Source organism: Sus scrofa, chromosome 13 (genome assembly GCF_000003025.6).
Source record: "Sus scrofa isolate TJ Tabasco breed Duroc chromosome 13, Sscrofa11.1, whole genome shotgun sequence".
NCBI lineage: Eukaryota > Metazoa > Chordata > Mammalia > Artiodactyla > Suidae > Sus > Sus scrofa.
Window position 1 is genome coordinate 133,816,798 of NC_010455.5, and position 17,196 is coordinate 133,833,993.

Sequence of the window (17,196 nt, forward strand, 5' to 3'; positions counted from 1 at the left end):
TGGCATGCAGAAGTTCCCAGGCCAGGGATCAAACCTGTGCTACAGCAGTGACCCAAGCTGCTACAGTGGCAGCACCGGATCCCTAACCTGCTGTGCCATAGGAAAATTCCAAGGAGATTTAAATTTTAATTGCATGTGTAAAGAAAGGAAGTTTCTGGGTGGTGTTCATCTTTCACTTTACTTTTTTTAATGTGCGTTTGTATTAATTTTTTTTTCTTTTTTATGACTATAGCTGCGGAAGTTCCTGGGCTAGGGGTCAAATCAGAGCTGCAGCTGCAGGCCTATGCCACAGCTATAGCAATACTGGATCTGAGCCACATCTGCAACCTATGCCACAGCTTGTGGCAATGCTGGATCCTTAATCCACTGAGTGAGGCCAGGGATCAACCTCAGACCCTCATGGAGACTACTTCAGGTTCTTAACCTGCTGAGCCACAATGGGAACTCCCTCTTTCACTTTATACTGACATTTTAAAAAATATCAGCCTAATACTTAGCCATGTCTTATGGAGTGGCACCTTCAGTCTGTAAGAAATGGGTCAGGTTTCTTACAGATCTTATAACATTGCCACTTGGTATTTAGCTGGAGGAAGGAAAATAAGGCACAGTTGCAATATTTAGATGAATGTCTTATCTGGGAGAGCTTATTAGAGGCTGTGAGATAGAGTAGAAAGTCCTCATTCTGTTTTGTTTTCTGCCTCTGAACTAAGGATTTTTTTTCCACCTTTGTACCATATCTTGATCAGAGATGGCAGTCATCTCCAATTTCTGGCTGATCCCTAAAATTTCCTCATTATTGAGAAATTAATTTATTTGTGCAAAATATGTTACCTAGGAAATGCACATATCTTTTCAGGGGATTGGAGGTGTAGCAAAAGCCAGTATCTAAACATGAAACATCAAATATTCAGAACTTTTCTGTGATAGTTGCTAGAAGCTTTTGCTAAATGAGACAATGATAAGTTTTCCTTAAGTGGGGGAGGAGAAGCCTGGTGGTTAGTAGTTGGGGACTCTGAACAAGCTTAAGATGCTAAGACTGTGGAAGAGGAAGGGGAAATGAGTATTGAAAAAGGAAGAGGAAAGACATTTAAAAGATACAGTACACTTACTCTGCAATTTTCGTGGTTCTAACTATGGAGGAGTGGTCTCTGAATTCTACAGAGCATACAGAGTTAAGAAATCCGTGTTTTGGAGTTCCTGTCTTGGTGCAGTGGTTGATGAATCCGAATAGGAACCATGAGGTTGTGGGTTCGATCCTTAGCCTTGCTCAGTGGGTTAGGATCCAGCGTTGCTGTGAGCTGTGGTGTGGGTCGCAGATGGGGCTTGGATCCCACATTGCTGTGGCTCTGGCATAGGCCAGTGGCTACAGCTCTGATTAGATCCCTAGCCTGAGAACCTCCATGTGCCTCGGGAGCGGCCCTAGAAAAGGCAAAAAGACAAAAAAAAAAAAAAAAAAAAGAAAGAAAAAGAAAAGAAAAGAAATCCATGTTTTGTTAAACCAAGAATTCCTGATGGTCCTTTTTTTTTTTTTTTTTTCTAAAGGCTCTTTTCTCCATCTCTATCAAAGACATACCTTTCACATGTCCTTGTACCTGTCAAACCTTTAGGTGTCCTAGGGATTTATGTAAGGGTAGTGAGAAAGTGTGTATAATTAACTTTCTCAGCCAAGTTCTTCCAGTCTTTTGCATACAGTCAGGTATGGAATTAGCAGTTAGAATACAGGCTGCATTGGTTGGGGAATAATTTCCAAGGTTAGGTGATTAATTGTGGCAGTTCAGTGTTTCTGCTAGAGCCTGGGTTTTCTGAAGCTTTGTTGTTTTTGCCAGATCTAATTGGTTCATCCTTGTGAAATGTGTGCTATGGAATTGATGCTGAGTGCATCCACATTAACATCTCTGAAATACGGTAACAGGACTTTCCTACCCCAATGAGAAAAAAATTCTTTTTTACTTTCTATGACCAGTTAAAAGAAGATGGATGCACAGAATTCAGCCAAAGTCAACACAAGGAAGAGGAGGAAAGAGGCACCTGGACCCAATGGGGCAGCAGAGGAAGATGGAATTCCTTCAAAAACACCACGCTGTGCAGTTGTAAGTTGGGAAGAGATTCTTTGCTGAACACTTAAACTGGCAGAGGGAGGGTAGAAACTGATATAACACTGATGATATCAGCATTACAAGTCTTTTAAATAATGGAAAGAATCAATAGTAAGCGTGAATCATAAGTTTCCAATAGTCGTTGGAAGTCTTACGCTTTCTTACTGATTTATAATTCACAGCTCAGTTATAAGAGCATTACATTGGATTGAAAAAAGAATGTTAAGGAAATTTGGAGGTTATACATATATTAGGCTAAAGGTTAAATCCAAACTAATGAAATAGAGAAATTGCAGCTTTAGGCAGTGATCTGATTTTGGTGTCATCCCATGGTGTTTTAGTTTTCTGTGTCTTACTGTCTTTTCTCTCCTATCACTCCTCTACTCTATTACTAGTTATATTTTAGTTGAAAACTTTTTTCTGTTATTGCTTGCCTTATGTCCCTTTATCTCTGGGATTTTAATCTTTGTATTTCCTAACTACTAAGTTTTGGATAAAAGACTGCAGTCCAAAATGCTCATTTGGTCTCAGCTGGTACCCTTCCTAAAGCTTCCCCTAAAAACATGTCAAAGAATATTTATACACGGGGTTCCTGCTGTGGCCCAACAGGATTGGTGGCATCTTGGGAATGCTGGGACGCAGGTTTAATCCCTGGCCTAGCACAGTGGGTTAAGGATCCAGTGTTGCCACAGTTGTGGCTTAGATTGCACCTGCAACTCAGATCTGATCGCTGGCCTGGGAACTCCATGTGCTGTGGGGTGGCCAAAAAAGAAAAAAAGAATATTTATGCACAATTGGAGTTATTATTGATATACACTATTGTTATGAAATCCATGTTTCAAAATACCAATGACAGAATTATGTTTCTATATTTTCTGTACCTATATTAACCACTAACCATTGATCAAAATGCAGTTTCCACTGGTTAGTTCTAAAGCGTCATAGCCCAAAAGGAAAAACATTTCTCTTCTGACACAATTAACAGTTGCTCCAAACCAGTACTTTATAAAAGCAACTCGACTCCACAAATAGGAGGCATATGCTTCAGGCCTGGTATTGATGATGATGGTGAACAAGTATATTCATTTCTTATTGCTGCTGTAGCAAACTACTATAAATTTAGTGACCTAAAATAATACAGATACATTATCTTACAGTTCTGGAGGTCAGAAGTCTGAAATGGGTCTCAGAAGGCTAAAATCAAAGCGTTGGCATGGCTGGAGGAGAAATTGTTTCCTTGTGTTTTTCAGCTTCTAGAATTTGTCCATATTGCTTTGCTCATGGGCCAGCCAGCAGTCACAACACTCTGACCGCTGCTTCTGTCATCAATCACATCTCCTGATTCTGAATCTCCTGCCTCCTTTGTTCACTTATAAAGACCTTTGTGATTACACTGGACATCCTTGGCTAATCCAGGATAATCTATTTCAAAATCCTTTAATCACATGTGCAAAGCCCCTTTGCAATGTAAGGTAACATAGTTGCAGGTTCTAGAGAATAAGATGTAGACGTTTTAGGGACCATTCTTTATACTGCAGCAAGTAAACTCAGAAAATGACTCCACAGTCAACAAAACATTGTTAATTTCTGAATGTTTCTTAGAGAATTCAGGTTAAGGAGATGGTGGTGGGCACCAATTCGGTAATCTCTCTCGGAACAGGAACAAGTATAACCAAGTAGGTAATACTCTCAGCCAATCACAGCAGCCAGGAATAGCCCAAAGAAGGCCAGTTTCAGTGGAATGGACTCTGAGATGACTTAATTTCTTGATGCTTAGAATCTGAGGACTCTCAGTGCTTTAAATTACTCTGTTTCATATATTCATGTCACAAATCAGATAAGTGACTTACTGCCCATTTCACGTTCTTCACTCATACACACTGGCTGTTTAGCATGGGCTAATGGTTCACTCACCCAGCAGGCCGGACTGATTCTGATGAGGAGTGTCTGCTAAGTAAACTTGTCTGTCATCTCCATTGCACACATGTGGTTTCTATTTCAGAATCCCTTTCAACTGTGTAGCAAAACAAATAAGATTTTTTCTTTGTCTTTTTTTTTTTTTTTTTCCTGCTTTTTAGGACCACACCCTCAGCATATGGAAGTTCCCAGGCCAGGGATCTAATCAGAGCTACAGCTGCCAGCCTACATCACAGCCACAGCAACACGGGATCTGAGCCTCAACTGCGACCTATACCACAGCCCCACAGCAATGCCAGATCCCCAACCCACTGAGCAGGGGCAGGGATTGAACCTACATCCTGATGGATATAGGCCTGTCACCACTGAGCCACAACAGGAACTCCCTTTGTTTTTCTTTCTTTTTTTTTTTTTTTTTTTAATAATAGCTTTATTTTCTTTTATTTTATTTTTTGTCTTTTGTCATTTTAGGGCCACACCAACGGCATATGGAGGTTCTCAGGCTAGGGGTCTAATCGGAGCTGTAGCTGCCAGCCTACACCACAGCCACAGCAACACAGGATCTGAGTCATGTCTGCGACCTATATCACAGTTCATGGCAACGCTGGATCCTTAACCCACTGAGCGAGTCCAGGGATCAAACCTGCATCCCATCCTCATGGATACTAGTCAGGTTCGTTAACCACTGAGCCACGACGGAACTCCAGTAATAGCTTTATTGAGATCATAAATCTACTTGTTTAAACTGTACAATTCAATGGTTTTTAATATATTCACAAAGTTGTGCTACCATAACCACAACCAATTTTAGAATATTTTTACCACCCCCAGAAGAAGCACCACACCCATTAGCAATCACTCCCCATTTCCTCCCAACTCCCCAACCTTTAGAAATTACTAATCTACTTTTGTCTCTATAGATTTGCTGTTCTGGACATTGTGTACAAATGGCAGTGTACAATAGATGATCTTTTTGGCTGGCTTCTTTAACTGAGCATGTTTTCAAGATTCATTAACATATCATGTTCAGTACTTCATTTCTTTCTATGGACAAATAACATTCCATCATATACCACACACCACATTGTATTTATCCATTCATTATTTGATATTTGGGTTGAGAGAGCAAGATTTTATCACATACTTGGAGTTCCCATTGTGGCTCAGCAGTAATGAACCCAACTGGTATCCATGAGGACATGGGTTCAATCCCTGGTCCACTCAGTGGGTTAAGAATCCACCATTGCCATGAGCTGTGGTGTAGTTCACAGATACGGCTCAGATGGGCATTGCTGTGGCTGTGGTGTAGGCTGTCAGCTGCAGCTCCAATTTGATCTCTAGCTTGGGAACTTCCATACGCGGGTGTGGCCCTAAAAAGGCAAAACTAACAACAAAAAAGATTTTGTCACATACTTATAATGTGCCAGCATGGCAGTCGATACTAAGAGTATAAAGATAAACAACAGAGTTGTGAGCATAATGTAGAACTCTATAGCTCGGGTCTCACTAGCTTCAGAAAAGTGCTTTCCCTGCAAGCAGGGAAAGGAATAGAAAGGATCACCAAGTATTTGGTAGCTGAGTTCATAGGTCAGTATAGAATGGGTGTGAGGGAGAGAAAAGAATTGAGGAGAAAAAAATTAAAGGATAACTTTATGGCCAGTTTGTCTATAACTATAAAGAATTTTCTGAAATACATTTTTAAAGATAAAAATCAAAAGAATCAAAAATATTTACAAAGAATAAGACAACCTGTCCTAATGTACATCATATGTACAAATAAATCACAAAGTATCTAAACTCTGGGGAAAATTGGCCAAAGTTCTGCTCATGGAGATAGATCTTACAATCTCATTTCAGACCATATCTATTGAGAATCTCTGTTTGTCATTTGCTGTGCACTGGGATGCAAAGATGAAAAGATGGCCTTGCCCTTAAGAAACTCACAGACAAATAGGGGAAAGAGACAAATTATTAAGATATGTATGAAAAGGGCCAAATAGAAGGAAGTTACAGTATTCCTCTAGAGGAGCAACAGGTTAACTTGACTGAGGGGTGGGGACAGTGGTTTTGGAAAAGCTTCATTGAGGAGATTATTTCTGAGTTGAACTTTGAAGGATAAATAGGAATTCAGGAAATGGATGAGAGTACAAGTTCAGAAGTGTGAAATAATAGTTTGTTTGGCAAGCTGCAAGTAATATTACTGGAGCTTAAAGTTCAGAATAAGAATCTTGGAGTTCCCATCGTGGCTCAGTGGGTTAAGGCCATTTCATTGTCTCTGTGAGGATGAGGGTTTGATCCCTGGTCTGGCTCAGTGAGTTAAGGATCGGGCATTGCTGCAACCTGCAGCATAGGTCACAGATGCAACTGGATCCAGCGTTGCTGTGGCTGTGGCGTAGGCCAGCAGTTGCAGCTCTAGTTTTGACCGCTAGCTTGGGAACTTCCACATGCCCCAGGTATGGCCCTAAAAAGGAAAAAAAAAAGTAAAATAGACAATTCTTATAAATTATCAGGATGCAGAGGATAAGGGGTGTTAAAAATGACTCCTAGGTTTCAGTCTCAGGTAGTTTGTATAGACGAGGTGCTTCTCACTCAGATAAGAAATACAGGAGGAAGAGCTGTTTTAGAAGGGAGGCAATGACTTTAGTACAAGTTCAACTTGCAGAGTCTCTGAGACATCCAAATAGTAGTTAGCTGCACCAGTTCATTGTTTACATCCTTTGAAATGGCAGCAGAAGTCAGGGAGAATTATTGTTTTCCTTTTCTTTTTTTAACAGGACCCCAGCGGTTAGAAGCTTTCTGCTCTGTTCCTTATCCCTTCTTTCCTACTTCACATGGTATTCCTTTTGACTCTATAGCCTTTTCACTGGCATTATGAAATAATTTGGAACTCAGCAGGATATGTTACCATTTGTGCAGAATGCTGGGGTAAATGGGAAGTGTTTTCCTGTGGTATTCTGAAAATTTATGCTAAAAAATGTTTACAAATCCTTGGAAATAGAGTACATACTGGAAAGCCAGTATCAAGTTCTGGTGTTAAATTATTTGAGTTATCTCCACTTTCCTATTAGTAAGGACACCAGAATCTTTTCTCTTTCGCTAGAATTTTGTGGAATAGTGAGTTAATATATGTGAACATAACCATGAAAAAGTTTTTATGGAAGCAATATTGCATTCAGAAGGTCACTTGTAATTTGGGGCACGATGATCATTATAAGTTTTAATTTATAGTTATAATAGTATTAGTTGTAATTTGCATAGATTTAAAAACTTTTTATAGCACTTAGACACTAACCTCTAGATTAATACAATTTAGTTGATTTTGTTGGCATAATGAAACCCGTATTCCATTGAATGGAAGAGAAAGTGAGCTAATATTGTTGATGTAGAATTGTTGAGTTCCTACCCATATGTGAAATATTGTGCTAGTTACTTTGCATATGCTGTTTTATTTAATCCTCATAGCAGCCTTATAGAGCAGGTATTATTATATTCCATCTTATAGAAGATGAAACAAAAGCTTTAGAAGCTTTATGTGATTTCACAGAGATTAAGTAATAGAGCTGGTATTTAGATCTAATTTTTTTCGTGTCTTAAACTCTTATCCTTTCAGTTATACTTCACTACCAGAAACAAAAGACGTGAAGGTAATTTCCATATGATTACTCTGAGGTTAATATGAAGGAGGTTTGTTTTAAGAGAACATAGGTAGAAATAGTTAGTCCTACTTTTATAAACCTCAGCTTTTAGAGACACTGGTCTCTGAGAAGAGAATAATAGGGTGTTTTTTAAAAATACAGCTTATTCTAACTAGAGGCAATCCTAGAGAGTTAAAAGATTTTGCTGATCTGTTGTAGCTGAAGAACCTAAGATTTCATTCTCTATACTTAGGAGGAATTGATTCAGCATAAATCCTAGCCAGGACGGACAGCTGCATTTGCCTTCTGCCTTGGAATGTACATGGTGTACAAGGAATATTGAAGAAATTCAGTATTATGAAATGTAGGATATTTAATGTAGCTTTTAAAATTGAGACAAAATTGAACATAAAGTTCACCATTTTAATCATTTAAAGTGTATGATTCATTGATTTTTAGAATATCTACAATGTTGTACAACCACTGCTGCTATCTAATTCCAGAACATTTTTACCACCACAAAAAAGAAACCCCATACCCGCTAGCAGTCATTCCCTCATCCCTCCCTCCCTCTATGCCCTGGAAACCAACCACTAATATACTTTCTCTGTCTAGGGATTTGCCTGTTGTGGACATTTTTAGATGATGACACAATATGTAGGCTTTTGTCTGGCTTTTATTTAGTGCAGTGTTTTCAGGGTCATCCAGGTGGTAGCGTTTAACATTATTTTGTTTCTTTCCATGGGTGAATCCATATGGGCATACTGTTTTGTTTTATTCATTCATCAGTTGTTGGACATTTGGATTATTTCCTCTTTGGGGCTATTATGAATAATGTTGTTATGAACATTATTCATGTACAAGTTTTTTTAAAAATATGTTTTCAGTTATCTTGTTTATTTACGTAGGAGTGTAATTTCTGGATCGTATGGTATTTTATTCAAATGGTATTTTATTTTAAACTTTATTGGTATATAATTGACTTACAGTGTTGTGTTAGTTTCATTTATATCACAGAATGATTCAGCTATGCATATACATATATCTCTTCTTTTTTCCCATATAAGTTATTAGAGAATATTGAGTGGATTTCCCTGTGCCGTATAGTAGGTCCTTGTGGTATTCTTTGTTTAACATTTTGAAGAACCGTTTTCCAAAGCTATGCACCAGTTTGCAGTCATAGCAACAGTGTATGAAGGTTCCAGTTTCTCCACATCCTTGCCATCAATGTTATTGCCTGTCCTTTTGCTTTTAGCCATCCTAGTGGTTGTGAAGCAGTATCTCATTGTGTTTGGGTTTTTTTTTTTGTTTTTTGTTTTTTTTTTTGTCTTTTTGTCTGTTTAGGGTTGCACTTGCCACACGTGGAAGTTCCCAGGCTAGGGGTCCAATCAGAGCTGTAGCCGCCAGCCTAGGCCAGGGCCATAGCAACTTGGGAACGGAGCCATGTCTGTGACCTACACCACACCTAACGGCAATGCCAGATCCTTAACCCTCTGAATGAGGCCAGGGATTGAACCAAGTCCTCGTGGATGCTGTTTGGGTTCATCAACTGCTGAGCCACGATGGGATCTCCTCATTGTGGTTTTGATGTGCATTTTCATAGTGACTAATATTGTTGAGCACCTTTTCATGTGTTTTTTAGCCATTAGTATATCTTCTTGGGAGAAATGTCTAGATCCCTCTTTCTCCTTAACTCTTCACCTGAGTCTTCTGTCTCCCTTCCATTCACCAGGGCCTAACCTTAGATCTCTTGGTTTTTGTTAATTCTTTCTCTCTTCCTGGACCTATTAACTTGGCCTTCTGAAGATTAAAGTTTCTATCTTGATCTGGAACGATTTGCTGATGCTCAAATACATTTCCCACAACAGCTATTCTGTACCTTCCTCAAGTTCCTCTTTTACATCCAATATTATCCTTTTATCATCTTTCTCCTTTCTTCTTTTAGAAAAGAGTGATCCTTCTTATTTCTAGGGCTAATACCTTCTACCCTGATCTCCTTTGAGGTCATTTCTTGTCATTCTTTTAGACTCTTTCTTCCTTAATTATCTGTTGTTTTTCCTTCTCTGGTATTTTTAATTTCTTCGACTCCTTTTCCTTTGTCTTAGACATATATGAGCTCTTCAACTTAAAAAAACCCTGCTACTTGATCCTTCTGTCCCTTCTAGGTACCTTTCTGTTTTTCTCATTCCCTTGTTTACTTGTCTACCAATTTTCTTAAAGACACTGGTGTTCTGGCTTTTGCTAGTATTTTCTAGAAGATCTCTCTAGTAGTCTTTTTTTTTTTTTTTTTTTTTTTTTTGTCTTTGCCTTTTCTAGGGCCGCTCCCGCGGCATATGGAGGTTCCCAGTCTAGGGGTCGAGTTGGAGCTGTAGCTGCCAGCCTACACCAGAGCCACAGCAATGCGGGATCCGAGCCACGTCTGCAACCTACACCACAGCTCACGGCAACGCCGGATCGTTAACCCACTGAGCAAGGCCAGGGATCGAACCCGCAACCTCATGGTTCCTAGTCGGATCCGTTAACCACCGCGCCACGACGGGAACTCCTCTAGTAGTCATTTGAATCTCCAAATTCAGAGATGTCAGTTCTCATTTACTTTGATCTAAACTTCTTTCAAAAATTTTCTGTATTCCTCCACTACTATTCAACATAGTTTTGGAAGTTCTAGCCACAGCAGTCAGAGAAGAAAAAGAAATAAAAGGAATCCAAATTGGAAAGGAAGAAGTAAGACTATCACTGTTTGCAGATGACTTGATACTATACCTAGAAAATCCTAAAGACTCTACCAGAAAACCATTAGAGCTCATCAATGAATTTGGCAAGATCACAGGATACAAAATTAATACACAGAAATCAACTGCATTTATATATACAACAACAAAAGATCAGAAAGAGAAATTAGGGAAACAATCCCATTTACCATCACATCAAAAAGAATAAAATACTTAGGAATAAACCTATCTAAAGAGGCAACAGACCTGTACTCTGAAAACTATAAGACACTGATGAAAGAAATCAGAGATGACACAAACAGATGGAAAGACATACATACCATGCTCTTGGATTATTGGAGGAGTCAATATTATCAAAATGACTACTACCCAAGGCAATCTACAGATTCAGTGCAATTCCTATCAAATTACCAAGAACATTTTTCACAAAACTAGAACAAAATATTTTAAAGTTTGTTTGGAAGCATAGAAGACCTAGAATAGCCAAAGCCATCCTGAGAAAGAAAAATGGAGCTGGAGGAATCAGGCTCCTAGACTTCAGACTATACTACAAAGCTATAGTCATCAACACTGTATGGTACTGGCACAAAAACAGAAATATAGATCAGTGGAACAGGATAGAGAGCCCAGAATTAAACCCATACACTTACAGTCAACTAATCTATGACAAAGGAGGCAGGAATATACAATGGAGAAAAGACAGTCCCTTCAATAAGCGGTGCTGGGAAAACTGGACAGCCACATGGAAAAGAATGAAATTAGAATACTCCCTAACACCATACACAAAAATAAACTCAAAGTGGATTAAACACCTAAATATAAGACTGAATACTATAAAACTCTTAGAGGAAAACGTAGGCCAAACACTCTCTGACATAAACCACAGCAGTACCTTCTCAGATCCACCACCTAGAGTAATGACAATAAAAACAAAAATAAACAAATGGGACCTAATTAAACTTAAAAGTTTCTACACAGCAAAGGAAACCCTAAACAAAACGAAGATAGCCCGAAGGCTGGGAGAAAATATTTGCAAATGAAGCAACTGACAAGGCATTAATCTCCAAAATTTATAAACCTCCTACAGCCCAATACCAAGAAAAGAAACAACCCCTTCAAAAAATGAGTAGAATATCTATACAGATGACTCTCCAAAGAAGACATACAGGTGGCAACAAAACACATGAAGAGATGTTCAACATCACCAATCATTAGAGAAATACGTATCAAAACTTCTATGAGGTACCACTTTACACCAGCCAGAATGGCCATCATCAAAAAGTCTCTAAACAGGAGTTCCCGTCGTGGCTCAGCAGAAATGAATCTGACTAGCATCCATGAGAATGAAGGTTCAGTCCCTGGCCTTGCTCAATGGGTTAAGGATCTGGTGTTGCTGTGAGCCGAGGTGTAGGTCTCAGATGTGGCTCAGATCTAGTGTTGCTGTGGCTGTGGCATAGGCCAGCAGCTACAGCTACTGTTTGACCCTTAACCTGGGAACCTCCACATACTGTGGGTGCAGCCCTAAAAAGACAAAAAAAGAAAAAAAAAAAAAGTCTACCAACAGTAAATGCTGGAGAAGGTGTGGAGAAAAGGGAACCCTATTACACTGCTGGTGGGAATGTAAATTGGTGCAACTACTGTGGAAAACAGGTATGGAGAGTCCACAGAAAACTAAAAATAGAATTACCATTTCATTCAACAGTCCCACTCCTGGGCATCTGTCTGGAGAAAATCATGACTGGAAAAGATACATGTACCCCAATGTTCATTGCAGCACTATTTACAATAACCAAGGCATAAAACAACCTAAATGCCCTTGCCAGAGGAGTGGATAAAGAAGATGTGGTACATATACACAATGGAATATTATTCAGCCATTAAAACGAAAGAAATAATGGCATTTACAGCAACATGGATGGACCTAGAAATTATCATGCTAAGTGAAGTTAGTGAAAGACCAGCATCATATGCTATCACTTACATGTGGAATCTAAAAAAAGGATGCAAAGAACTTCTTTGCAGAACAGATACTGACTTACAGACTTTGAAAAACTTACGATTTCCAAAGGAGACAGGTTGGGGGGTGGGGAGATGTGCTGGGGGTTTGGAATGGAAATGCTATAAAATTGGGTTGTGATGATCATTGTACAACTACAAATGTAATAAAATTCATTGAGTTAAAAAATAAAAAAAAAAATTCTCTATTCCTGCTGATGGTACCACAGCCTTATTTTCTTCAGTTCAAAAGCTCAGTTATTATAAAATGTCTGTCTTTCTCAAGTGACAGTATATTTTCTTTTTACTATGTCCTACCTGTTCTTCTCATAAAAAATCTTTTGTCTGTCACTCTTCTACTCCTACTGCAATATTAGTGGAAAAATCCATAAATTCATTTCTCCCTTCCTGTAATAACCTGTGAAATAATCTCTTTCTAAGTGTGCAAAATAACCAGTGGTGTCCTGGTAAAGTGACTCACTGGGGGGGAGAAAAAAACCTCTGATATGTAGCATTTACTGGTTTATTTGGCTGATTTCAAGCTACCAGTGATTTGATAATTAGCCCTCAAAAATATGTGAATTTCTAACAACTGAATCCAGCACACCATTGATAATAATTTCAGAGAACACAGTAAGGCTGTTCTTTTAGCTACATGTACTTTTCTGGGGGGAGGCCATGCCTGTGGCATGTGGAAGTTCCTAGGCCAAGGATTGAACCCATGCTGCAGCTGCAACCTGAGTCACAGCAGTGACAATGTCGGATCCTTAACTTGCTGTTTTACCAGGGAACCCTGACATGTGCTATTGTTTTTTTGTTTAGTTTTGTTTTCTGTTTTTTTAATTCAAAGTATTTTATTATATTTATAGCTGTACGACATGTACTGTTTTTAATAACCCTATTTTTTCTATTTTATATTTTTATTAAAATTTTTTGAAATACAGTTGATACATAATGTGTTTCATTTCTGCTGTATAGCAAAGTGATTCAGTTATATATGTATATATATAATTGAATATATATACTTTTTTGTTGTTGTTGTTTTTGTTTTGTTTTTTTTTTTGCTATTTCTTTGGGCCGCTCCCGCGGCATATGGAGGTTCCCCAGCTAGGGGTCTAATCGGAGCTGTAGCCATTGGCCTACGCCAGAGCCACAGCAACGCGGGATCCAAGCCACGTCTGCAACCTACACCACAGCTCACGGCAACGCCGGATCCTCAACCCACTGAGCAAGGGCAGAGACCGAACCCGCAACCTCATGGTTCCCAGTCGGATTCGTTAACCACTGCACCACGACGGGAACTCCTATATATACATTTTTAAAATATTCTTTTCCATTATGGTTTATCATAATATATTAAATATAGTTCCCTGTGCTATATAGTAGGACCTTGTTTATTCACCATATATTTTTATATGATATATATTTTGATATAAACAACTTTATCAAGCTATAGCTCATACACTATTATATTTCACATGCACATTCAGAGTGTGCAATTCAATTGTTTTTAGAATATTCACAGAGTTGTGCAACCATCACCGTGATCTATTTTGGAACATTTTCACCACCCCAAGAGAAACCATGTACCAGTTAGCAGTCACTCACCATTTTTCTCCAACCCTTCCAGCCCAATGTAACCACTAATCTACTTTCTGTCTATGAATTTTCCTATTCTGAACACTACATATAAATGGAATTGTACAAGTGGTCTTTTGTGACTGGCTTCTTTTACTTAGCATAATATTTTCAAGGTTCATTCATGTCGTAGCAAGCATTATTGTTGCTTTCCTTTTTATGACTGAATGTCATTTGTTTCTTGAGGTGTAACTTACACACAGTAGAGTGCACAAACCTTAAGTGTAGAGGCTCAGTAGATGTTTATATAGGTGCACCTCATGTAATCACCGGTACTCCCAGAATGCGCCCTTGTGTCCCTGCTAGTCAGTATCCTCTTTCCCCAAACTTCTTTGTCCTCTGGCTTCTAGTCATCATAAGTTAGCTTTGCCTATTTTTGACCTTGATGTAGATGGACTCATAGACTCTGCATTATTTTGTGAATAGCATATGATTTTAGAAATACAGATTACTATTGGGCAACTCTTTGGATATTAATGTCTAGAAGATAAATTGTTTTCTCTAATCCATAGGTGAATCTCTGTTAACTTCAGAAAATCATACATTCGGCTCCTTGATCTATTCTTAACTCTTTTAAAAAATGTTCTAAAAAAGGATAACACGTGTCATAAAAATGAATGTTTTTGCTTATTTTACAGCTTTTTTTTTTTTTTTTTTTTTTTTTTGGCCACACACTCAGCCTATGGAAGTTCCCAGGCCAGGAGTGGAGTCCGAGCCCCAGCTGCGACCTACACCACAGCTACGGCAACGCTGGATCCTTAACCCACTGTGCTCGGCCTGAGATTGAACCCACACTGCTGCAGAGACATCGCCAGATCCTTAGCACTCTGTGCCACAGTGGGAACTCCCATGCATATTTTAAACTGAGCTTAGATAAGTGATCTTTGAAAGAAATGTTTCAATTTTAAAACCTAATTTAAAACATCTATCCTTGGAGTTCCAGTCATGGCGCAGTGGTTAACGAATCCGACTAGGAACCATGAGGTCGAGGGTTCGATCCCTGCCCTTGCTCAGTGGGTTAAGGACCCGGCGTTGCCGTGAGCTGTGGTGTATGTAGGCTGGCAGCTATAGCTCCGATTAGACCCCTAGCCTGGGAACCTCCATATGCCGCAGGAGCGGCCCAAGAAATGGCAAAAAGACAAAAACAAACAAACAAAAAAAACTTCTGTCCTTATCTGAAACCAAAACACAGCAGTGTCTTCTCAGTTTCTGAATATAGCCCAGTCGTGATATGATTGGTGTTTAATTTAAAATTCTAAGATTTCCCATCTTGGCTCAGTGGTTAACAAACTCAACTAGTATCCATTAGGATGTGGGTTTGATCCCTGGCCTTGGTTAAGGATCTGGCGTTGCCATGAGCTGTGGTGTAGGTTGCAGATGCGGCTTAGATCTGGTGTTGCTGTGGCTGTGTTGTGGGCCAGTGGCTACAGCTCCGATTTGATCCCTAGACTGGGAACCTCTGTGCCATGGGTGTGGCCCTAAAAAGACAAAAAATAAAATAGAATAGAATAAAATAAAATTCTAGGAGTTCCCACTGTGGTGCAGTGGGTTAATCTGACTGCGGTGGCTTTAGTTGCTGCAGAGGGGCAGATTTGTTCCCTGGCCCTGCACAGTGGGTTAAAGGATCTGGTGTTGCTGCAGCTGCACTGTAGTTTGCAGCTGTGGCTCTGATTCAAGCATCCACATGCTGCAGGGTAGCCATAAAAGTAAATAAATAAACTTTAAATAAAATTCTGAGTAAACATCACTACAACTCAGCAGAAATTAAAAGAATTATAAGGGAATATTATGAATAATTTCATGCCAAAAGATGTGACAATTTATATAAAATAAACATATTCCTAGAAAGAGACACATTACCAAAACTGACCCAGAAATAAAATAGAAAATCTGAATAAACCTATCCCAAGCAAAAAATGTCGAATTAGGAATTCCTGTTGTGGCTCAGTGGGTTAAGAACCCAACATAGTGTCTCTGAGGATTTGGATTTGATCCCTATCTTTGCTCAGTGGGTTAGGGATCTGGCATTGCCACAAGGTGCAGTGTAGGTTTCAGATGCGGCTCAGATCTGATATTGCTGTGCTTGTGGTGTGGACTGGCAGGTGCAGCTCCGATTTGACCCCTAGTCCAGGAAGTTCCATATGCCATAGGTGTGGCCATAAAATAGAAAAAAGAAAAAATTTAAAAATAAATAGTTAAAAATAAAATCTGTGAGGTGATGGGAGTATCCACCTAGGGAAAAAAAATACTGAATTAGTGTTTAAAAAAAAATCTTCCTGCGAAGACAAAGCTAGACCCAGACTTAATTGGTGAACTCTATGAAACATTTGAGGAAGAAATAATACCAGTTGTACACACTTTCAGAAAATATGGAAGAGAACATTTCCTAACCCATTTTATGAGGCTGGATATCAAAGCCAAGCAAAAGCAGCATAAGAAAGAAAACTATAGTTCAAAATCCTTCACAAACTTAGATGCACAAATACTTAACAATATATTAATGGATTGAATCCAGGAACATATACAACATGACCGGGAGGATTTTCACCCAAGAATGCAAGATTAGCTTAGCATTCTAAAATCAATAAATCTAATACAATATAATTAATAAAGTAAAAGGCAAAACCAAAACGTGTTTTAATAATGCAAAAAAAAAATGTGACAAAATCTGGCCCCTGTTCATTTAAAAATTCTCAACAGACTACAAAAAGAAAAGCAATTCCTCAACCGATAAAGGGCATCTAAAAAACCTATAGCTAATGTAATACTTTTTTTTTTTTGTCTTTTTAGGGCCACACCTGCGGCTTTAGGGCTACACCTGTGGCATATGGAGGTTCCCATGCTAGGGGTCGAATCTGAGCTATAGCTGCCAGCGTACACCACAGCCACAGCAACACCAGATCCAAGCTGCATCTGCAGCCTACACCACAGTTCATGGCAATGCTGGATCCTTAACACACTGAGCAAGGCCAGGGATCGAACCTGTGTCCTCATGGATACTAGTCGGGTTCAATAACCACAGGAACTCCTAACATAATACTTAATGGTGCAAGATTACATGTTTTTCCCCTAGAACTGGGAACAAGACAAGGATATTTGTCCCTTCCACTTCCGTTCACCACTATATGAGAGGATTCAACTTGTGCAATAGGGATAATAAAAGGAAATTAAAGTTATCTAGAC

At 39.0% G+C, this 17,196-nt stretch overlaps 1 protein-coding gene across 5 annotated transcripts in view; it reads left to right on the forward strand.

Annotated features, from left to right (window-relative positions):
* PCYT1A (phosphate cytidylyltransferase 1, choline, alpha) overlaps positions 1-17,196 on the forward strand; it is a 56,668-nt gene that overhangs the window by 22,461 nt on the left and 17,011 nt on the right. For all 5 annotated transcript variants that reach the window (XM_013982345.2, XM_003132613.5, XM_021070164.1 and 2 more), the window contains exon 2: positions 1,964-2,090. In XM_013982345.2, the coding sequence (XP_013837799.1) occupies positions 1,974-2,090 (117 nt within the window). In that variant the 5' untranslated portion in view covers positions 1,964-1,973. The remainder of the gene's footprint in view (positions 1-1,963; positions 2,091-17,196) is intronic.